This window comes from Gobius niger (genome assembly GCF_951799975.1).
Source record: "Gobius niger genome assembly, chromosome: 3".
In the NCBI taxonomy this organism is placed as follows: Eukaryota; Metazoa; Chordata; class Actinopteri; order Gobiiformes; family Gobiidae; genus Gobius; species Gobius niger.
Window position 1 is genome coordinate 29,368,904 of NC_136854.1, and position 24,451 is coordinate 29,393,354.

General features: G+C 38.4%; 2 protein-coding genes and 1 long non-coding RNA gene across 3 annotated transcripts; all 3 read right to left on the bottom strand.

Annotated features, from left to right (window-relative positions):
* Positions 1-1,425: 1,425 nt before the first annotated feature.
* Positions 1,426-12,832, bottom strand: LOC306961078 (CD209 antigen-like protein A; the record flags this gene model as incomplete). The annotated part of the gene is made up of 7 exons (XM_079553689.1): positions 12,669-12,832; positions 12,470-12,559; positions 10,811-10,876; positions 10,580-10,731; positions 9,393-9,499; positions 8,815-8,971; positions 1,426-1,455 (listed from the first exon to the last, which is right to left on the bottom strand). The coding sequence occupies exons 1-7, from the start codon at positions 12,778-12,780 to the stop codon at positions 1,426-1,428; spliced, it is 714 nt and encodes a 237-aa protein (XP_079409815.1). The 5' UTR covers positions 12,781-12,832.
* A 3,751-nt stretch (positions 12,833-16,583) lies between these two features.
* On the bottom strand, positions 16,584-22,856 carry naf1 (nuclear assembly factor 1 homolog). The gene is made up of 8 exons (XM_079553464.1): positions 22,551-22,856; positions 22,060-22,201; positions 21,312-21,405; positions 20,548-20,630; positions 19,997-20,157; positions 19,764-19,815; positions 17,432-17,510; positions 16,584-17,298 (listed from the first exon to the last, which is right to left on the bottom strand). Exons 1-8 carry the CDS (start codon positions 22,739-22,741, stop codon positions 16,904-16,906), a joined length of 1,197 nt encoding a protein of 398 aa, XP_079409590.1. The 5' UTR covers positions 22,742-22,856; the 3' UTR covers positions 16,584-16,903.
* On the bottom strand, positions 22,851-24,410 carry LOC306960923. Its single transcript, XR_013792716.1, has 4 exons — positions 24,324-24,410; positions 23,398-23,547; positions 23,105-23,242; positions 22,851-22,876 (listed from the first exon to the last, which is right to left on the bottom strand). It is a non-coding gene; the product is annotated as an uncharacterized lncRNA (long non-coding RNA).
* Positions 24,411-24,451: the final 41 nt, after the last annotated feature.

Consider the following 24,451-nt stretch of genomic DNA (forward strand, 5'->3'; position numbering starts at 1 on the left):
AAAGAGGTTTCTCATTCTTCTGCTCCTTTATCAGATCATATGCAAATTACACTTGAACTATGTGGTGAATTGCACCAGCCCAAACTAAGAGGCTATTGGAAATTCAATAATACCCTTCTGCAGGATGAGGAGTTCAATGATAAGGTTAAAAGGCTAATAAGTGAAATATTTTTAGACATTGAAAGTGGTAATCACAAGCAAAAGTGGGAATATTTTAAATATAAGCTGAGAACAGTTGCAATACAAAGAAGTAAAAATCTTAAAAGACTAAAAAAACAAAAAGAGATGGAATTAATTGAGAGAATAAATGATCTCCTTTCCAGGAACTCTATATCTGAACTGGAACAGGTTGAATTAAAAGAAATACAAACAAATCTGGATCAGTTTTATTTAGATTTAGCAAAAGGTGCATATATTCGGTCCAGAGCTAGATGGATCGAGGAAGGGGAGACCAACTCCTCTTACTTTTTTGCCCTTGAAAAAAGAAATGGAAAACATAAATCTTTGATTGCTCTTAAGGTTAATGATACATTAACCACAGATGCAAAAGTGATCTCTAATCACGTGGCCTCATTTTATAGTAAATTGTACACTTCTGAATTTGATTCAAAAGTTTGCGTAGAGTTTATTAGTAAAATAAGACAATATTGTCCAGTAATAGGTGATAGTTTTAAAGAATTGTGTGATTCAGATTTGACACTAAATGACATTAAAGAAGCTCTGTTTTCAATGAAAAAGAGAAAAACTCCAGGAATTGATGGTCTGCCAGTTGAATTCTTTTTGCACTTTTGGGATACTCTTAAAGAACCTCTATTTTATATGTACAAACAGTGCATAGATGAAGGAGAAATGACTCCAACAATGAAACAGGGTGTTATTTCACTCATCCCAAAAGCGGATAAAGATACTTTATTGATAGAAAATTGGAGGCCCATCACTCTCTTAACAACAGACTACAAAATATTATCCCTTGTGTATGCCAATAGACTGAAAAAATATCTAAACAAAATTATAGCAGAAACCCAGTGTGGTTTTATCAAAGGTCGCCACATTAGTAATAATATTCGCTTAGTATTGGATTTATTGGATTATTCTGACCATGTGCATTCAGACGCATTTATCTTGTTTGTGGATTTCTACAAAGCTTTTGATACCATTGAACACAGATTTATTCGAGAATGTCTTCAGTTATTTCAATTTGGAAACTCTTTTACACATATGGTCGATATGTTATACAATGGTATCAATAGCTCTGTTATTGTTAATTACAACACTACTAAAAGGTTTGATATAACACGTGGTGTAAGACAAGGATGTCCGATAAGTCCTTTCATTTTTGTTTTGGTTGTTGAATTGTTATCTATAAATATTGTCAGTAGTCCGGAATTGAAGGGTATTTCGATTTTCAATAGAGAAATACGAATTTCACAACTTGCTGATGACACAGCTCTTTTTCTGAAAGATAAAAATCAGTTGCAGAATGCTATTTCATTAATTGAAGAATTCACTAAGGCCTCAGGCTTGAAACTCAATGTATCCAAATGTGAGCTGATGCCAATTCATAGTTGTGAAGATCTATTTCTAGAAAATATTCCAGTCAAACAGTCTGTTAAATATTTGGGTATTCAAATTACAAGAAACAAGGCAACTAGACAACAATTAAATTTTCATCATAGAATTGTTAAAACCAAAAGTATATTTAACCTCTGGCTTCAGAGAGATTTAACTTTGTATGGCAGAGTTCTTCTGTCCAAGGCAGAGGGTCTGTCTCGCTTTGTTTATCCTTTATTGTCATTATATGTAGATGAACGCATATCCAAGGAAATTAACACTCTTTTTTTAAACTTCATTTGGAAAAATAAACCGCATAAGCTCAAAAAGGCTGTACTCTCGAATGCAAAAGTGGAAGGAGGGCTAGAAGTTTTAGAGTTTTCCGATACTGTAAATACATTCCGAATTAACTGGTTAAAAAGATGCCTTGCAAATTCAGATTCTATCTGGTACTTTATCCCCAATTATATTTTTGAGTCAATTGGTGGACTTTCCTTTCTTTTAACATGTAATTACGCGCCCACAAAACTTCCTGTTGCATTGGCTAATTTTCACCAGCAATGTCTGCTTGCTTGGAAATTGTGCTTTAATCATAATTTCTCTCCACATAAATATTCCTTGTGGAACAATGAACACATTACAATAAGAAATCGGTCTTTGTTTTTTCCCAAATGGTTCCAAAAAAATATTAATAAGATTGTATCACTATTGGATGAACATGGTTCTTTTTTACCTTATGAATACTTTATGGTGAAGTATGAATTCCCTATTCCATTTAGAGAATACAACTCTGTGATCAAAGCCATCCCTCCAGAGTTACTCCATCTTATAAAATGCCATTTATCCTTTTACAACATCAACAACATTGGTGATAGCTCTATTGTGCTCACCTTAAATGGCATTAATTTACTTGATAGAAAATGCAATAATCACCATATCCGTAAAATTTTTCAAAATTCAAATAAAATCACCCCTAGAGGTAAATTTTTTTGGAACCCCTTGATAGAGGAAATAGATTGGAAGAGGACCTGGCTATTGCCTTATAAATACTGTATAACAAACAAAATGAAGGAAGTTCATTTTAAGATCATTCACAAAATCTATCCTGTCAACTTAGTGGTCTCAAGGTATGCAGATGTTGATAAATTCTGTACTTTCTGTCAAACACAGGAAGAGACGCTTGAGCACTTGTTTTTCTTTTGTAAAATTGTTCAAACATTTTGGGCTGAATTGAGTAACTATATTTTCAAGAATTGTCAAAAGAGTCATTGTTTTACATTAAAAGATATTATTTGCTATTTTGAAGACAACACAAACACGAAATCATTTCAATATGTAGTTAATTTTTTCATTCTGTTTGGTAAATTTTTTATTCACAAACAAAAGTTTTTGAAGTCACGATTGTATCTCTCCCTGTTTTTAAGTGATGTAAAAAAATTTATGAACTCAATGTTGTATGTAATGAATAAGAAAAGCTCACGACTCCAAGACTGTTACAAAGACTTCTTCAATGAAATCCCCTGAAGTGAACTAAATGAACTTTCTGTTTTTCATTTATTTTCTTATTATATTGTAATTATTTGTGTTGTGTTGTTTTGACATGAGCTCTCTTTTTCAATTTTCAGATGTCTCGTCTTTGACGATTGTTGTAAATTGACTTTAATAATAATAAAAAAAAAAAAAACAGTGAAAAAAAAAAAAAAAAAAAAAAAATTAAAAAAAAAAACTTTCCCAATAAGAGACGCATCATGTATGGAGGACCGTGGCTGCCAAAACTATAAATATATACATAAATAAATAAATAAATAAATAAATTTTAAAAAGATAAAATTTGCAAAGAAATGCGTGCAATTATGAGAATAAGTGCATTTATTTCTGTATTTATTTATTTATATATTTATTTATTTCTGTATTTCTGTATTTATATATTTATTTATTTATTTTTATATTTATTTATACATTTATTTCTGTATTTCTCTATTTATTTCTCTATTTCTGTATTTATTTTTGTATTTATTTATTTATTTATATATTTATTTATTTCGCTATTTATTTATTTATTTATATATTTATTTATTTATTTGTGTATGTATTTATTTATTTCTGTATTTATTTATTTATTTCTCTATTTATTTATTTATTTATGCATTTATTTATTTATTTCTCTATTTATTTATTTATTTCTCTATTTATTTATTTATTTCTGTATTTATTTATTTATTTCTGTATTTATTTATTTATTTCTGTATTTATTTATTTATTTCTGTATTTCTCTTAATGAGATGCAAATCATGGGGTGGGTCGGGATGCCTCTGCTGTCAGCTCATTGGTCAATCTTTTTCCTTGCTCCAGAGCTTGTCCAGCATAGACGGCCATGTTGAGATCACTGTGTTCTCGCTATAGCCATGTCAGAACGAAAAGAAAAAAAAAGCATTCTTCGATATGCAGCAATTGCATTGTGTGTGTGTTTTTTAAACAAATAAGTAAATTATCCTTTGCTCTGGGTCGCTGAACAGCCTCCATTTTGGAGTGGTGAACGGTTGCATGTTGGACCTCAAGCATATCTAGTTGGGGACTGCTGTGCTATGTTACTACCCCTTACAACAACTAGTAGCTAGCCAAACAAGTCGGAGACTCGAGATAGAAATGGATTCGCTTTGGAGTGAAATTTCTAATGAGCTGAGAAGCCTGGCGGACAGGCATACGAGAAACTGTAGCGTTGACTATATTATTTTCCGTTTGGATCAGTTACGTAAAGTCCCGTCGCCAGACGTCAGTCTTCAGGGGGGCATATGAAATCCACGCAGGGGCACATTTAGTATTACTATAAAGTACATATTTTTCGGTATTCGCGTAGCCCTGGCGCACACTGATCATTACATTAAACATAATCAACAGCAAATATGACCAGACCAACTACAGCTGTAACATCAGTCCTCGTGGCGGAAACGTCAGTAGGCCTACATGCGTTTCTCCGAGCTGAGCCTCCTCATCAACACATCCTTCTACTCAGACTTGAACTTATGAGTGAGGTCCTTTTCAAAAGCAGCTGAATGAGCTGGGTCTTGCGTCTGTGCAGAATACTGCGCCGATGCAACGAAAACACGTTTCCGAGCGTGGAAAACGACCGGACTCTGGGGCTGTAGAACGAGCGCCTGCACCCCCACACTCCCCCCACACACACCCCCACACTCGCGCCACCGTTTGTACCATGAATATGGCTCGGTCAGTGCTGTGGCCGCGTCCACTTTTCAGTCTCTCTCAGCCTTCACTGAAAGCTCCAGTGTCTGAGTGTAAAACGCACACTTCGAACGCGGGGACTTTTCGGCGGACTTCAGCGCTTTGTAGTAAAATACACACGAGCACCTGTCACTGCCTTTGCCTCTCACGAGCATCGTGGACTCTCAGGGCGGAGGATGATCGTTGATGCCCCTCTATCATATCAGCTATATTTTATTTTGTGCCCAGACAACACGGGAGCCGTGCGCAATTGCGCACGAGCGCAGCTTGGAAGGAACCGTGCCAGAGAAAGAGAGAGAGGGATGAAATGCCGCCTCCGTGCTAGAGGAGGAAATAGTTAGGCTACTTGTTGTGGAGTTTGGGCTGGTCTCTAATCGGGCAGAAAGCGCGAAAGTAACACTGTGCAATTGAGTGATCTTTGCCCAATTTGTAGTGGTTTGTAGTGGGCACACGCATCTTGACAGCATGGCGCTTCTCAGCGCACGCCTGTAATGTACATGTACGCACTTTGCGCGAGAGCTCGTCGCGTGCGGTGTATTAAACCGATTGAAAGCGCAAAGTAACACTTCGCACATGAGTGATACGTATCTTGGCCCGGTTTGTCGTGGTTATCCGGCCATCCTGCATGTTTTCTAGTGGTTATACCCGTCGCTATGGGCTGGCCATACGGGGCCATGCCCGCCCCCCCTGACACAGATGTGGTGTAGTAGACTACGTGATACGCAGACATACGCCGTATAACCACGAGAAGGCCTGCAGAACTGCTGTATAACCACTACAAATTGGGCAAAGATCACTCATTTGCACAGTGTTACTTTCGCGCTTTCTGCCCGATTAGACCAGCCCAAACTCCACAACAAGTAACCTAACTATTTCCTCCTCACGGAGAGAGAGGAGCGGCGGCATTTAATCCCTCTCTCTCTTTCTCTGGCACGGTTCCCTCCACGGGAATTGCGCACGGCTCCCGTGTTGTCTGGGCTCAAAATAAAATATAGGTGATATGATAGAGGGGCATCAACGATCATCCTCCGCCCTGAGAGTCCACGATGCTCGTGAGAGACTTTTGGCAAAGGCAGTGACAGGTGCTCCTGTGTATTTTACTACAAAGCGCTGAAGTCCGCCTCACTCATAAGTTCAAGTCTGAGTAGGATGTGTTGATGAGGAGGCTCAGCTCGGAGAAACGCATGTAGGCCTACTGACGTTTCCGCCACGAGGACTGATGTTACAGCTGTAGTTGGTCTGGTCATATTTGCTGTTGATTATGTTTAATGTAATGATCAGTGTGCGCCAGGGCTACGCGAATACCGAAAAATATGTACTTTATAGTAGTACTAATGCCACCTTAAGACTGACGTCTGGCGACGGGACTTTACGTAACTGATCCAAACGGAAAATAATATAGTCAACACTACAGATTCTCCTGTCCGCCAGTCTTCTCAGCTCATTAGAACATAGCACAGCAGTCCCCAACTAGATATGCTTGAGGTCCAACATGCAACCGTTCACCACTCCAAAATGGAGGCTGTTCAGCGACCCAGAGCAAAGGATAATTTACTTATTTGTTTAAAAAACACACACACAATGCAATTGCTGCATATGGAAGAATGCTTTTTTTTTCTTTTCGTTCTGACATGGCTATAGCGAGAACACAGTGATCTCAACATGGCCGTCTATGCTGGACAAGCTCTGGAGCAAGGAAAAAGATTGACCAATGAGCTGACAGCAGAGGCATCCCGACCCACCCCATGATTTGCATCTCATTAAGAGAAATACAGAAATAAATACAGAAATAAATACAGAAATAAATAAATAAATACAGAAATAAATAAATAAATACAGAAATAAATAAATAAATACAGAAATAAATAAATAAATACAGAAATAAATAAATAAATGCATAAATAAAAAAATAAATAGAGAAATAAATAAATAAATAGAGAAATAAATAAATACATACAAAAATAAATAAATACATACAAAAATAAATAAATAAATATATAAATAAATAAATAAATAGAGAAATAAATAAATATATAAATAAATAAATAAATACAAAAATAAATAGAGAAATAGAGAAATAAATAGAGAAATACAGAAATAAATGTATAAATAAATACAAAAATAAATAAATATGTAAATAAATAAATAAATACAGAAATAAATAAATATATAAATAAATAAATACAGAAATAAATGCACTTATTCTCATAATTGCACGCATTTCTTTGCAAATTTTATCTTTTTTAAATTTATTTATTTATTTATTTATTTATGTATATATTTATAGTTTTGGCAGCCACGGTCCTCCATAATCATGCACGTCGGGAGACGCCTCTGACGAAGACGGAAGTGGTTCCTTGTCCGTCGAAACCATGGATCTATTATAAACGTCGAAACGCGTAAGGTAATTTGAACAGCTTTTGTTTGTTCCAACCTAGTGTCTTTTAAAAAGAAACCAAAAAAAGTGTATTACTTCACTCAAGTTTTAAAGTGAAGTTATTTAAAAGTAGCCTATAAAACTTTTACTCATTTGAGTATCCTACATATTTTTTGCTTCTCTACCCGCCTACAGTTGGCATCGGCCTACATGTATGAGGGGTCGAAGTAACAAAAATGTATTAAACTGAATGAAAATAAAGCAGTAACTGGACTTGATAAAATCGATGATGTGGAAAAACTGAACATGAATGTAGGGGAGAGTGGGGTAAGTTGTACAACCCTTATTTTTAAAATAAAACATTTTTATATTTATTTATATTTGATTATAAATTTGATCTTTACATGCATGATTTGAACTCGTTATTTATGGGGAGAGGGGGGGTACTGTGGGGTGTGCTGTGAGTATAGGTACAAAAGTATTTCATCCTAATTTTATTTGTTTAGGCTTAATTATACACAGTTTTCCACCTGGTCCAATATCGGGATTTACCTGGTCCAAAGTAGGTCACAGTGTCCCCAAATTGGACCAATTAAAAAAAAAAAAACTTACTGCAATAATATAATATTTGACAAACTTCTATCTTGAATGCATAGAGCACTTATTGTAACTCATGCACTGACACACAAATGCGTGTGTATCATTATACACATTTTGACTTTAAGGGTCCAATATAGGTACATCACGCTCTGAGACGGGGACAAGCCCAGGAGGCGGTGCACCGTTTCAGATGATCAGAGGAGACAGAGGGCAGCTACAGTTTCTCCATCCTCCAAGGTCATGCGGGTGGAGTGGCTGAAGGACAACGAGATCATCGACCCGGCCGAGGACAGGAACTTCTACATCACCGTTGACACAACCTGATCATCAAGCAGGCGCGTCTGTCCCACACGGCCAACTACACCTGTGTGGCCAAGAACATCGTGGCCAAGCGCAAGAGCTCCACCGCCGTGGTCATCGTCTACGAATTTCCCATCAACCAGTGCTCCTCCTGTGACCAAAACAGTGAAGATGGCGGCCGCGACACAACCATCTTTCACCAAAGAAAAAAAGAGTGGTGCGCACTGAATGGGTGCTGCTGCCGGATGCTCTCTCATCGAATGCAATTTCTCCATCTGTGAGATCAATAAAGTACCATCTTATCTTATCTTATCCCCTACATATAAAAAAGGAAGGACTTTTTAACACCGTTATAATGATATATTGCGATTAATGAGGCTTTCTTTCTCTAGTATAGTCCTGGAGACACCCAGTTTTCTCAACACATTTTAATGTACATTATATTGCAGGAAACACAGAATTACAACGCCCAAAGCTGTGTATTTTATTGTTATTTTTATTATTATTTATTGGTTTATTTACACACCACACCGGATTGTAGCCATGGGCTAATTTGCATGGTTATAATGTGAAAACATTGCACCATTATAACAAACCCATTGTTAAAACGACAACAACCATAAAATATTCTTATTCAGTTGTAAACAAACTGCATTCCCATGAAAGATACACCTTTTTCTTGAACATTTAAGGTGTTTTAATAATAATATGGACCACCATGTTTATTATAAAAATTTCCCCTGTACCGGCTCTGCCGTGTTCATTTTCTCACAGATCCATTGCTCCTTGTTGGAACAGTTGGAGTCGTTCAGGCCGATAAAGTTCAGCATGTTGCGGATGTCCCCACAGTCCTCTTCCCCGTTGATGAGGGCGTTGTCGGGCTGCCCAGGAGCCCACTGCAGCCTGTGCGGAGAACCGACCACCAGGGGTTAGTTAAAGCTGTTGTTCAAATACGGATAATATCAAGTAACACTTTCTCAGTAGTAGCCAAAGTACTTGATTTCATAATTTGAGTAAAAGTACTATAATAATAATAATAAATCTGAATTTATAGAGCACGTTTAAAAACAATGTTTACAGAGTGCTGAACAGTTGCAAGTCAGCGCAAATGCATAGCCTAATGAGATCACATAAATCAAAACAAAAATAAAAAAAATATCCTATATCCAAACAGCTTTTCACTTGATAAAAGTATGAAAATTGTTTACCAAAGATAAAAAAAAATAAGAAAAAAAACTTAATTCAGGTATAGCCTAATATATTGTGAAGTAATGGTGTTAAGTTAATGTTTAGGTGATGCGTCCTCGCCGTCCATAGCTCTTACTCTGTTTTATCAACGAGTGTCCCGTCCAGCCAAACCCAGGTCCCCTCCTTGTTCCTGTCCGTCATCCCAATCCACACTGCACCGGTGAGAAATCCAGTGAGAAACGTCTGAAGAAGTACAATGGATACAAACACATTTCATATGAGAACATCAAGTAACAAAATCAAACTGATTAAAATACAGGGGGAAAAAAATGAAAAAAATTACACAGAATTTTTCTCTTAATATGGTTGGTGAAATACAGATTCAGCTACATAAATTAAAATTGAAGTATAAATTAAAATTAAAATTAAATATGTATGAAAAACACTGATAATAATAATACAAATTAATCTCTAATGAATAATTTGTGCCTTCCCATTTTTTATGAACTTACGAAGTAAAAAAGTTGAGCAATGTTATTTTCATAGAAATTGAATTAAAATTAAAATTAAAGCCTTTAATGATATTTAATGACTTTTAATGCTTTTTAACCTCTTAACCCCCGCCTGAACAGAGCACATTTTCTACAGTTTGGCCTTACCCAAGATTCTTGAAAAAAGTGCCAAAATAGGAACAAAAACAAGAATGAAAACAAAACAGAAAAACTAAAAAAAATAAAAAATAAAGCAAAAAAGCATCAAAAGAGCGACAAAAAACTGATGAATGAGTGAAGAAAATGTGACAAAAAATGCAACGAAAAAGTGATAAAAATGTAGCAAAAATGGCAAAAATGCAACAAAAGAGCAATAAAAAAGCAATGGAAAAAAAGTGACGGCAACAACGCAAGGAAAAAGATCAATTTATATCAGGTTGGCAAGTCTTAGCTTTCAAATGTTATACTGGCCTATAAGCTCTTCTATCAAGAAACCTTTAGATTTGGGTAAAGCCGCACTGGAGAAAATGTGCTCTGTTAAGGCAGGGGTTAAGACGCTGATGCCCTGTGCATGTTTTCCGAGCTGGAATTAGCCATAGCATCTGGCAAGTGTGTGACTCATCATGTTCTCTCATCGGATAATCACCTCAAGAATCAAAACAAAAAAATTGAAAACATAAACAACTTTTACATCATGCAAAATGTTCTTTTTTTGTGAATAATTCAACATTTTTATCAGTGAAACCAACATTTGATCTGATTTTGCTTACTGATCTGGAGACATAGATAAACAAACATGCTCTACCTTTAATAAAGCGTATTTTTCTCTTACCTGCTCCCGGCTGGTCTCGATTTTGACGAGCTGAGCCTGTCTCCGCTCACAGTCTCTGCGGCTCGAGTCAAAGTCTGCTCTCTGCGAAGAAACGAAGTAGCAGCTGGACTCAAAGCGGAGCCAGTTTGCGGGACACTGCCTGTCCCTCGCCACTGCAAAAACAAGACAAAAACACACGTCGTAATGCACTCAACAGGGACAAGAGGAATCCCAGTGTGAACTTCCACGCACCTGCGGTGGTGTTGAGGAGCGCAGGTGTTTGTGTAGTAAAAGATTCAGACGCTGACACTTCCTGTGCTGTGAAATGTAAAGCAGTTTTATTATGTGACAACTGGGATGTGCGTTAGGAAAGAATGAGTTTAGACAGGTTTAATTTTAAAGACATATTTCAAGTTTTTCATTGCCAAAAAGGGTCACCAAAAACGGTCGAGGCAATTGTTCAGTGGAACAGTTCTTTTAGACTGATTTAGAAATGGATTTAGTCAACTTTAAATTTATAATATTGCATATAATCATAATTAATCTTATTCAGCGCTACTTGGAGCATCTCCCGCATGAACAAGGAAACAGACTTTAATATGCGGCTCTTTCAAATGATGGATTTGGATGTTGGATGGGTAGAGCTTGGTACCATGAAATATTTTTTTGATACCAGTACTTTGACGATACTTAGTTTTCATACTGATACTGAACGATACTTTTTCCGATACCGATATTAAAATGTTTGTCATATAGAACAGTGTTTCTCAACTGGTGGGTCGGGAGCCAAAAGTGGTTTGCAAGCCTTTCTCAGTAAACATTTCTTTCAAAAAAATATCTGCTGAAAATGACTGTTATTTCATTATTTTTGATTATCCAATCCAATCCAATCCAATCCACTTTATTTGTATAGCACATTTAACCAACAAAATGTTTCCAAAGTGCTGCACATGAGATCTTAAAAACAGATACAATACTTATTAGCTCTACCACAAAATAAATAAATAAAAATAACTAAAACCTGCATAAAACAAAACAATAAAATAGATAAAACAATAAAATAATTAAAAACATTGAATAAAAAAATAAAATCAACAAGATAAAATAAATAAAAGACACGGGGACCATACAACTCACGCGGTGTTGAAAGCCTGAGAATAAAAATGGGTCTTAAGACGAGATTTAAAACACTCCACTGTGGGGGCCGTTCGAACGTGGAGGGGCAGAGCGTTCCACAGCTTAGGGCCGACAACGGAGAACGCTCACATTATGATTTTTTTTTTATCATGATTCCAGCTATTTAGGCTTATTAACTCATGCCCCTAGAGGCCATAAGTGCCACTGCAGGTGTCGTAGCCCCATCATGTTGCGTGTTTTTTACACATTAATTAAATAATCCATGAGAGTAAATACAAGGCTGACAGAAAAGAAAGGGAGAGAGGGATATTGTACATCCAATTACACAATGGAGATCATTTTTTTCACTCAAACTTGGCTGTAAATACTGTTTAAGTGGCGCTAGCTTTGCCCATTAGCCTGCTAGCTTCTTCTTCGTGATTCCATTAGTGTGTATTGGTGACTCCGACCCGGAGGCGGCGAAGTTGCAATTGTGGTTTTCTGGCCAGAGACACAAGGGGGAGATGAAAGACCCCCCAATCATCCCATCAACACTTGTATAACCCCCAGAGGGACTAAGAAGAGGATTTATTAACGGGAACAAGTTACTTAGTATTGCTTTAAATTCTGTTTTAAGTCGTGATTTTATGGATCCTGACAACATACTAGTTGAGAAACACTGATATATTTTAATTTGTTGAGCCGCTCATAAACACGCAACGCTCCGGTTTGATATTAGTAAGCACAGTGGATTTCAGGCCATATTAAATAGTAATAAGTCATATTTGAACTCACGGAGCGTCAGCCTGAGAGTGATATTGAGGACGGCCTGGACCACACAGAGGACGCCAAAGCTCAGCCCGACCAGGTGGAGCTGTTTGAACCCTGAAAACAACAAAAAACAGACAATCTCCATCATAAATGACCTGCACCACATGGTTGAGGACAGTTGAGTGCAGTTTTCTCGTGGGAAAAGGCTCAAGAATGTCCATACTTAATGTCTTGCTTGTTTTTGAAGATGTCCTGGGCTCAGATGGAGTAAACTCTTCATATTCTCCCACTTCGACGCTGATTTCAGACGTGCTGGAGTGGAAATACACGGCCATCTCTCATTTACACGTCCGAAACACTGAAGAAAAAACAGATGTGTCTTCAGCATGTCTGTGGGTCAACACTTGTACGTTTGCGTAACTTCCCATTTTGTTGCAGGTTTGGATGCAACAAAAGGTAAAGTTCAAGATTTGTTTTGCTCCTTGAAAAAGCTCTTACTATTCTCCCAGAATTTAGATGCTGTTAATTATATGAACTATGGAGCATGTCGTTGTTTAGAAAGTAACAATGTTCAGAAAGGTTAAAAATCACATATGTTTCTTTATAATCGTGATATATCGTTATGTTATTATTTTGGGAATATCTCGATTATCGCAGTATCGGCAGAATCATCAGAATCGTGAGGTTATTGTTATCGTGAGCCATGTATCGGGGAAAGTATCGAATCGTGAGGTACCAAGAGGTTTCCACCTCAAGTAAAAATAGTCAAGCAATGCCATTAATTTCCAAGATTTGATTTAATTCTAGTTTGAATCCAATTTACTTTTCAGTGACATTTAAGGCCTTAATTTTGGTTAAATTAATTTAATGACGCAGAAATCCTGCTATTGTTCCTTTCATCTCAATTTTAGGAAGAATTCTTTGTGATAAGAATAAATGTTCATGTTATTGCACATTATGTCCCATTACTTTCACACTTGTTACGCTCAAACAGTTACTTGTGTTTACGAAATTAACTGTCTCTAACTTCTACTTCAATAAAATTATTTGAGCGTTAGTATAGAATATCTTGGCCACTGGACCCACGTCTAAATCACAACAGAACAGGACACCGCAGACAATAATGGTGAAATGTTTTGGCAACAGGAAGAAACATTTGCAACAACTGAGGAACGCAAAACACTGTTTGTACTGAATTATATTATGGAAAAAAACTTAATGGAAATTGTGAATATTGTTGAAAGACGGAACAATGTAAAGTAGCAAGGGGTACTATAATAACATTGATCTTCTTTTCGGCTCCCTTTTATTCTAGTTGCAATGACTTGGTAGTTTTGTTGTGAACGTGTTGGTGTCACTTTTTGAATGAAAATGAATAATATTAAAATCTGTTTAAGAAAAGTAACAAACATTTGGCATCCAAGCCTCTGTCAGTTTCTTCAATAATAATAAAAATAACCATAAATAATACTAAGAAATAACTGGTCTGTAGCCACATACTATTGTTTTTGATTCTACGTCTCACTTCCTTGAAAGTTGTCCTGCAAGTCTCATCAGATTTCTATCCTGCAAAATGTACATGCTTTTTCATTATCAATGCTGTTAATCTCATTGATAATGCTGAAAAACTGTACTGAGAGAATGAAATAAGAACTTGTCATCCACTAATTACTTGAACTCAAAGGCACATGCACGCTACTGCTATCCATGCGCCTGGTAAGAGTGTTTTGTGCCTGGATAACTCAGGTATTAATGATTTTTTCTTTATTTCATGAACACGAGATGCTGCTGTAACACTATTATCATCACCCCTATTGGGGACTGCAGCTGGATAGTAAACTCATCTTGAATTCGGGGTAGGCACCTATAAGCTTTCTTGCTTCGGCCTACTCCCTTTGAGTTTTTCTGTTCTGTGACTATGTAATGTAATTAATGTAAACTATAACTATAATAACTCAAATCAATCAAATCAATCAATCAAAAAATGAATAAATCAAGGTCTGGACCGAGGGTAAAGTCATAAAAGATTTCATTTTGGCACATTAAGGTAAAAAGTACTTACGTATCACTAAGGAAGGCCTACATGTACAAAAAAAAAACACATTTCCTTTATTTTGTTGCATTTTAAATGTTTTTGGTCATGTTTTGATGCAAAAAAGGTTGGGAGCAGTAAAGCACTTTGAGAGGGCTTTGTAAATCAATATACATTGTAATCATTATTGTTAAAAATGTGAACTGTTTTTTCTTTTTGACTGACGGTGAACAATTGTACTTGCACTTTGACTCATGTGGAAATGTTCTCTTGAGAAACACTTGCGCATATTTCCGAAAGTCTCAAAAACATTTCACTATTTTAAGTGGTGCAACATTTTAAAACATTTATTTTGTGCTGTACAAGTTATATATTTTTAATTAGTAAAAAAGAAGAAAAAAAAGGCGTAACATTGACAGATTTAACAACATTTTGACAAAAAAAAACAAAACAAAGATAGTAGCGCCCTGAGCAAATATTGGCATCTTTGAATGAATTTGGCCAGAAAAACATCTGGATTTGGAGCTAAAACAAAAATGAATGGAGTCAACTTTACATTTGTATAATTGAATTCAAATATATTAAATCATATTTTGCAGTTTCATGGATCTTTTCCCACATGGACAAAGCACAGATCTCTTGCTTTGGCAATGAATTTAAATGATTTGAGGCTCATTCACTGTAAGTTTTTAGTCCCTGCTCTTCATTTGGACTATGGTTAAATTATCCAAATATTTTCTTGTTTCTTGTTTTAGTCAGTGGAAATATCAAGTCGACTACAAACTATGATGAAACACTTTAATTGACTATATCACTATCTGAAAACACATGCACCCGAGCTTTGAAGTCTGATGTTTTCCCACAGATGCCAATACTAGCGGAGGGCTACACATTTTACACAACAGTGTGCCTACAATGCACATAAAGTTATTCAGCCCCGTGAAGAGGCAGCTCGTGAATGTGGTGTGAAATGTACCGAGGTGATAGTAACCGCGCGTAAGGTGCCAACAATTACAAAATCTCATCATTTGGAACGTTAAAGACCATGTTGAAACTTAAGTAAAAGATAATTAAAAAATGTAGAGAAACCAAATAAAAAACCTTTGGGCATAGTGATGCGGGGGTCGGGTCTTGTACACACATATCATTGTATTCAGCTGCGTCTAATTGTGACATCTTTACAGTGGGGATTTTCATAAAACAAGCAGTGTTTTGCAGCTTGTGTCCATGTCTCCTGTCATCACGATATGTCCCATTTTTGTGTTACCTCTGTTCTTTGCCCCGTCTGCCCAGGAGAGACTGTGCGAGGAGACAAGACACGGCAGTCCCGTTCATTGAATAAATTTAAAAAACTACTCCTTATTACACCTCATTGTCAGCCTGGGAACACCCATGCTGCCGAAATTTTTGCATGGATTTGGGAACCAATCACAGAACGAGGAGGGACGGCAAAACAATGACGCACTGTTCTATATACGGAAGCTTTTAGTTTGTTTACGGATGTTTTCTTTTTTTAAAGCTTATTTTCAGATCCAACATGACAGCAGCAACTCCATCTTTTGATCAAGCTTTAGACCGTGTTCTACATAGTTTAGCTTGAAAGTTTACAGCGGGTACGTCATACGTCATCTGATACGATTGGCTACGGCTACGTGCAGACACATATGATGGACATTTGTAGCGCCCAATAAACGGCTATGGACAATCGTAGACCACATCTCTCCTGTGAGAAAATGAATAGGTGGTTCCCAGACTAAATATTTGCATCTTGTTGTGCATTTTAGGCAACTTTCAAGCAACTTTTTATTTGGGATGGAATTGACTCTTCAAATCATAACAATACCACCCAAGAAGTGACTTCCTGTTTCGATCCAGCACGCCAAAATAAAAGCACACAGCTCGTCTCATTGATTAGCTCAGCAGGCACTTGCAACATTACAAGAAGATAATTAAATACACACATTTTAAGTGTTTTGTCTGTTAGTATTTAAGTGGAACTAATGAATTGTTGAGCTAATGAATAAGATGGTGCTTTTATTTTGGCATGCCGGATCGAAACAGGAAGTCACTTCTTGGGCGGTGTTGTCATGAATTGAAGTTATGCAAAAGTGAATAAAAGCCGCAATCCTTTCAGACCTATAATGCATAATTTAATGGTTATGGGGTGGAGCGGGTTGTAAAAATAGAAACAAGGTTGTGGGGCGGGTTAGAAACTGGACAAAATTTGAAAAAAGCCTAACCCGCGCATCACTATTCGGGGCATTAACTCTGGTAAATTTTTTGCTATTTTGGTGTTTTTAAAAAAAATGTGCCATGTCTTTGAAACATTGTGTGCTTTACATGGGGAAGAGAACTAAACCGAACTGACCGTGACACCGTTTTTAATCACAAAGACTAGAATTGTTAAACTAGGAAGTGTTACAAAATCACTGGGGCGGTGGGGGTGGAGGGGGCGGAGGCGGCAGATCCAGGTAGGACATCGCGTTCGGGGGCCAGAAAGGAGGCGCGAAGGCCGGGTTGAAGAAGGCAGGAGGAGGGGGGTACATGTGGAAGTTTGGGGGCATGTTTGGAGGCATGTTTGGGGGAGGTGGGTAGGGGCAGGGCGGGGGCATGTACGTGGGCGGCCAGTGGTTTTGTCCCGGGGCAGGAGGACGATCGGGGCGATGAGGAGGGTGGCGAGGGGGCTGTTGGGGTCTGGAGGGCCGGAAGGCGGGGTTCCTCTGGTTGTGTTGCCTGAATGGAGGCGCTCCTCGCTGCCTCGGGGGGAAACTGCCCATGTCACGCGGTTGATGCTCGGACACATTCTGGGGAGCCTGACCATCTGGAAAAAGACACACAACATCGCACATTACCGCTATCGCAATATTTACAACATAGTGCCTCATTGATGAAGTATAAACTGCAAAACCTTTCTCTTAAAGCTACAAAAATCACTGTTTTAAAATGGCTCAAACCTGTATTGTTATGGTTTCTCTTCCTTCTTCCTTTCCTCTTGGCTTCATGCTCCTTTTCATCATCGCTGTATTCTAAGAGCTGAAGACAAAACCATATTTAGACAAGGTACAATTACAGTACAAGCCAGAATCCAAGCAACGACGATCAATGGCCAGGGTCATCAGAGGTTTAATTCGGGCAGGTGCATGTTTTCCCCTGAAGCTCTTCGGGTGGTGCAGCCGTTTCCTCCTGCATCAGTGACGTGCCTACACTTCTATACACAGACCGTGCCTTTTTGTTCATCGTAATATCTAATAAATGTTCTTAACGCAAGCCAAAATTTACGAAATCAACAAAATATAAATAATGGATTGAGCCAGTTTTATTTTGTTTATACAATAGCTAAGGCTTTTCAGATCGTGTTTAGTTTAGAAATATGCTAGTAATAAGAGAAAAAACGAAGTAAATCAGGCTAGGAATTAGATATTAAATAGTCACTGAAAGGATGGACTGGAAAGATGGGAGGCTGTAGGAGCGACTAAAGCAGTGTTTCAGACCACTTTAACTTCCAATTTTTTTCTGAGGACCACCTAACAGAATCCCACTCCAACACGCCCCCCAAAAAACAACAAAATAGGAAGGATAAGCTAAATTGATGTTAAATATGTAACTGTTTCAAGTCAAAAACAAATTATTCAAAAACAAATGCAATGATATGATCAGAAATTCTTATATGAATTTCTTTTAATTTGAAAAAGTAAATGTGAAATGAGCTGCAGCTTAATATGAAAAACAAAACGTGTGCAAAAAAGCTGCTGTAACAGCCTATAGGACCCACTTAATGTCATTCTAAAGAGCCAATAGTTTCAAACTGAGGTAGTGGCTATAAGAAGTCTGAAAATAATGCTGGGAAAAAATGTTCCCCTTAATGTCCAACATCACTGAAACTACTGGGATTTTACACATTAAACAAAAATAATTTCAGTCTCAAACCAACCAGTGTGGAAAACTGAACTTCACAGATGTACAGTATTGGGAAGGGCATGAGCACTTTGAGGGCAGACTCTGCAAGCTTTGGATGTTTGGTAACGCAAACTTGTGCACAGACGCACAGGCCGTGGAAAATAGGAGACATTTTGCTCCACAAAAGCGTTCTCTGGATCATAGGCAACAAAACGCTGCTTATTTAATGAAAATCCGTTGCATATTAACGTGAAACTCCTGCTGTAAAGATGATGGAATGAGTCATGGCTGCATACAGTGAACGTACGGCCGCGGTGAGCGGCGGCGCTCGGCAGCTGGCCGTTCGACCCACCCCAACCCGCCCCACGATCCAAGGACAATTTTATGACCCGATCTGAAGGCATGGCTGCAGAGACCGCAGGGAAACCCGCAACCCGCGCATCAGGTACGCTACTGGCGTTATGCCCCCAGCCATGTGAGAAATCCTGCACGTTTAATAATAGCTACATATTGACAAACAGGATGAGGAAAGATTACGCATTTGGTTCTGCCAGCCATGGACATCCATGTGCATCCATAACACTTCCAGCTCTGTCGATCAAAAAGGAAAGACTTCGCCCTGGTCAAACTGCGCTGGTTACTCTTCAAGTTTGATCAAATGGTAAGAGTTGGCAAAAACAGCCCAACTCCCTGTGCAACGTGCGCTGTGTAGGTAGCCTGATAAACCACACCCACCTTCTTTCTGCACGAAAGAAGGTGGGTCTGGCCACGCACGGTAGACAAGTTGTTGATTGGCGGCTAAGGCCGAGCCGAACCAATCACGACTGTCACAGAGAAATGAGAAGGTTACGTCATTCGCTGCACCTCTGTGTTTTTAGTTCAATTAACGTTAACATCAGCCAAAACTAACCATTGGATGAAGTAGTCAAGGATTTTGCCTCGCGTTCTTCGCGTGAGTTTATATTCACTTCATATTTTTTAAATTGGACACAGTTGTCGTCACGTCCGCTAATCGCTAATTGGTTTATTTCACTTACAATCTGTGCGCGTTAGGCCCGCCCCTTCAAACTGCTCCAATTGCTCCGTGACCAGACTAACTCCCTGCATGGAATGAACAGGGAAGAGTATGGCAGAGCCAGGCAACTGTGTAGGGGTCGGGAAAAAGGGGTTTGCAGACCACTAGGGGGCGATGGCGGACCACACTTTGAGAATTACTGGACTAAAGTGAAGATGCAAGATTGCACTCTGTAGTTGCTCTATAGTCTCCCAGAAAGGAAATGACCATATTTAGACTACAGTGCCATCTCGGTCGCCTTTCATACAGGACAGAGGGTTACAAAACATGTCATTATTTGTGAATGAATATGTGTGGGAAAGACAAGCATTTACCTCCTTCGGTGGCTCATCATCGTTTCTCCAGGAAGCATCAGATCCCTTATCACTTTAATCAGAAAAAGCAACAATTACACAATGGTTTCATAAATATTATTCGTTCTTTTTTCTTATCATTATATTACAATAGAGTGCGATGCTTCTAAAAAAGTAGAGTGGCCTCATAGAGTCTTATATTTCCCCCCACAGTCTTTCAACAAACAAGGTGAATGAAAATGTTGTGCACTCACAGTCGTAGCTGCTGTGTGAGGATGTAGTCTGTGTACTCCTTAATGTTGGGAGCGTAGTACAGAGTCAGGCCCAGAGAGATGCCTCTGTCACTGATCTGCTGCTCCGAGTTAAAGCGCAGGAGGTAGAAGGGACTGCAGACCGGCCCGAACACTTCAAACACCTGGAACACACACACACACACACAGAGGAGGCAGATAAGATGAACTCATGGGCCAGAAACAAAAGGTAATAAATCTAAAACTCTATGGATATTACTTTTCTTTTAAATTCTGTTCACTTTAAAGGACATCATGAACGCCTGAGTTAGCCAGTGGAAAGTTCATTAATACATTATTATTACAACATATGAATAAATGATAAATAATAAATAATTATTCTTTAAGATATTCTACAGAGATCTCTAAACTAAACTAGTGCCAAAAGTCCATGTTTGAGTGTGTGGTGACCAGCTGCTGTGTGTCTTTACATTATATGATTTACACTGTACAACATTGATTTCAGAGAAACACAAAAAAAGGTCAGTATCACTGAATGCAACACTCGCACTGACCTTTCCCACTGAGACTCTGTCAGGTGTGAAGAGAAGGCTCTCTTCTTTCAGAGGCGGCGCATCCTTAGGTGAGTGAATCACAACTGTGGAGCAAGAGAAAATTGTTTCGTCAAAAACTCTGCACATGTAGTTTCCCCTTTTCCCCACAAGAGGGTGACACCTGGAAGCAGGAGGCTGCGCCCAGTTCATCTGTAGTAAAGCTTGAACTAAGCTCCTGCTGTTAAAGAGATTTCTGTTTCTGTTTTCCATTCTAAAATCATAAACCAACACAGACTTTATATGAGTTAAGATTCATTTAAAAGCAATGCTCTAAGAGTCTCAAGTGCCTCTTGTGCAAGTCGGAGTAAAATGTGGTAAAAAACAAATGTTGTGAAGTTGAAGCTGTAGATCACTTCTTTAATGCAAAAGATATTTAAAAGAAGTTTGAAACCGTGTCTTTTCCTTTTTTTTCCCTGGATGTTGCCACATGTAAAATGGGACCAGGTTAAAAATCTAGGACTGACTTAAACCCGTTAGTATGAAAGGGTCGAGCCGTGAGGACACAGGGCGGCAGCTTGAGCGATACATGTGCTTCACTCACAAAGCACAGTCGTTTATGGTTAATAAAAGCCTTTAGCTCTATTGTTTCTGCTCTCAGGGTCATGGAAACGAACTTGGCGTGAAGATAAACAACAGGAACTATATTGACTGTCTCGGGTTGTGGCTCTAATATGAACATTTATATTTGACCGGTTCCTCAAACAAAGTTTGTGTTCAATAATTACCAAGACCCTGTAAAATGCTGGCGACGGTTCCCGCTGGCAGCAGCTCTGCATCGTCCGGTAAAGTCACACTCACCATCTCCACCTCCGGCAGCTCCTGTTCAGACACACATACTTTCAGGACTCACTCTTTGAACTGGCCTCGAAGTGTCCTTAAAGTTTCAAAAGCAATAAGAGGGAATTGTTCAGTTGTTTTTAGTCGTCTTTTGTTGCAACACTTTTCGTCTGGGGGCACCGCAACCACGCCAGACTTAGATATGGCAGATTATTACGCTGGATGCCCCTGCACCAAATCCACTGAATAACGACTTCAGGGCAGCACAACTGACAGATTTTCGTTACATCAGTTAACGTGATGTACACATGCAGAAAATATGTTTTGCTTTGTCTTAATTTTGGAAACAATTAAATTAAAAAACAACGGAGAGTGTTGAAATGGTTTAGAAAAATATTGCAGTAATATTGTTATTGCAATGTGTTCAAGACAGCATCGCCTTTTCCATCACACTGTGCCGCCGACGTGACTCATTACATTTTGTTTTATGAATTTCTCCAGATCTAATGGAAGGAGGATGGGGAGTGCATTTTTGTCACATTTTTCTACTATATTTATACTATATTTTACCCAAAGTAGACTGTATTTCATTATATTTATTAGTTTATAATGGGATATTTCAAGTTTAAGTAATATAATATTTTCATGGTTCAATATATATCAAACTTCAAATTCTGTTATGGTGCCCGCCCTGACCTCCAGCAGGACCTCTCCCTGTATCCGGACGGGGGCAGGTTGACTGAAGCCTTCATCGTCGTCTTCCCCCAGGATTCGCAGAGAGGGAGACGAGGAAGAGGAAGAGGAGGAGGATGATGAGGAGGAGGAAGACGAGCTGTCACTGTGAACCAGAGGAGAACAAACAAAACTCTTATTAACATAAAGATTTATAGCTATTCCATTAAACTGAGGACTGGGGGAGAGCCAGTTCTGGGGTGTGATCCGCTGGATTGTGGAGGGAGATCGAACTTCATTTGTCGAGTGAGCTTTTCTCCTGTGTTTTGGAGTTGCTGGACTCGCCAAATTGGGCTTCCTCGTGCTAATTTTGCTACCCTTGTCATACTTGAGGCACACTTGATAAATGTAATGTTACAAACTTCTATGTGACAGAAAAAGAAGTAAAAAGGCAATGGGACTAGGTCTGGATACCTTGATGCTTTATAATGCGGATAAACCCTGTATATCTTCACCTGTCTGAGTCTTCCTCCGAGTCGTCCGAGCTGCATTCCTGTGGTAAAATGGCGTCCGTTGCGTCCGTTGCTGTGGCCTGTGTCTCTTCAGTCACTTCTTCACATTTGACCTGAGTGACTTGCGAAGCAGCGTCCGAATGATCGAGCGTCACATTAAGATTTTCCATCTGCGCCGTGACTTCCACGTCCATCTCCGTCTCCTCTTCTTTAGGGACAAGTAACGTCTGGGATCCTTCCTCCGTCGTCGCATTTTGCACCACAGGGAGATTTGGAGGATGTGAAGTTACTTTGGGGAAGAGTGAAGCATCGTCTGATGTCTGATCTGTCTGAAAGTTACGACATAAAAAGGACAAGAAAGTTTTAGAAATGTAAATGGTCGTGGTCTAAACTACAGGGTAAACCGGGGTCTCCAACCTTTAATACCTGGGGACATACTTTTGCATAAAACCATCAGAGAGCCACTTATGCTACAGATTATTCTGAAGAGATTTCATATTATTTTAGCTCCATATTAAAGCATTAAGTGGGCAATTTTACAAAACACATATAATTACCAGTATCACGCTTTTTTCTGTTGTCTGTGACTTTTGTGAGACTTCTTCCTCTGTGCCGTTTGGGAGATTTGGAAGCGAACTGTCTGCTTTAGGGGAGAGTAGGGTGTGTAAGGTGTCGTCTGATGCTTTTTCATCCATCTACAAATCATGACAAAGTTTGTTCATTAGACTACATGCTCAAAAATGATATGTTACAAGAGGAACTGAACTGTATAAAGTATATGGTGATGTAGACAATGCCATTTGTGCAGCAGGGGTGTGTTACGTATTATGAGCCATTTTTCAGTAAGTACCTCCATCTCCCTTGCTTTTAGAGTCTGTGATGCCTGTGAGACTTGTTCCTCTGTGCCACTTGGTTCGATTGGGGGATTTACTGGTGGTAAAGTGTCTGCTTTCGGAGAGGATGGGGTCTGGGAAGTGTCGTCTGGCGTTTGTTCATTCATCTGAAAATGACACAAAAAGTAGCCATCGAATGAGAATTGCAATTCATTATCCATACTGTTTCAATGAAAAGAACAAGAAGCATGCACATATTATATAACCTGTTTCATTATTTAGAATCGATAAAAGAATCGCTAAAGAACCGGATCAATGGCATTGATTTTGATTTTAAAAAAAACAACATCAACTCACATGCCTAATCATTTAGTTTCATATGTACCGACTTATTATACTGGCATTGGAATTCAAGCTTTATTTTAACTCTGGTAAAGCAGCAACATCTTAGAGACGAGTTGATGTCCCGCTCCCAGCAAAGTCTCGAGTCGCGTCTGAGGAGTGACGATCCCTCTCACAGCAAAGACGCGAGTTTTATAATAGTATTTTCTACATACACTGAAAATAATGCTTGTATTTTCCCCTGCTTGCTTGATGAAATACAACAACGCAGAGAGTGGCTTTAACGGTGCCATTTACCCAAAGACAAGACAAACTTCGCCACCATATTTGCATCCAGCATCACAAATGAATTCACAAATAAACACTTATATTAATTACTGCATGAAAACGATCAAACAACATAGAAAAGTTAGTCACACTGAAAATGCACAGCACACACATGCTAGACACATTAGCATCTGTTTGTTTTTAGCCACGTACAAAGCTAAAACTACAAACTAACACGTTTAAATGTAAATGACAACAGCCATATTATATCGGCATGCTCATAACAATACATTAGCTCAGAAATTTCATCGGTTTATTAAATAAACGCACTCACTTTTCAAAAAACCAGGCACAACGAGGCTACTGGGAATGCATGTGAAGAGCTAGCAAATGTTAGCATCAAGCTGTCAAAGCATTTCCGGTACAGACATTCAAAATAAAACAAAAGGGATGTTAACATTT

Coding starts and splice junctions, on each gene's coding strand:
- naf1 (XM_079553464.1), bottom strand. CDS start 22,741: ATGGACGTGGAAGTCACGGCGCAGATGGAAAATCTTAATGTGACGCTC. Junction 20,631..21,311: donor CAGCATTTTACAGGGTCTTG/GTAATTATTGAA, acceptor CTTGCTCCACAG/TTGTGATTCACTCACCTAAG. Junction 20,158..20,547: donor ACAGAGTCTCAGTGGGAAAG/GTCAGTGCGAGT, acceptor TGTGTGTTCCAG/GTGTTTGAAGTGTTCGGGCC.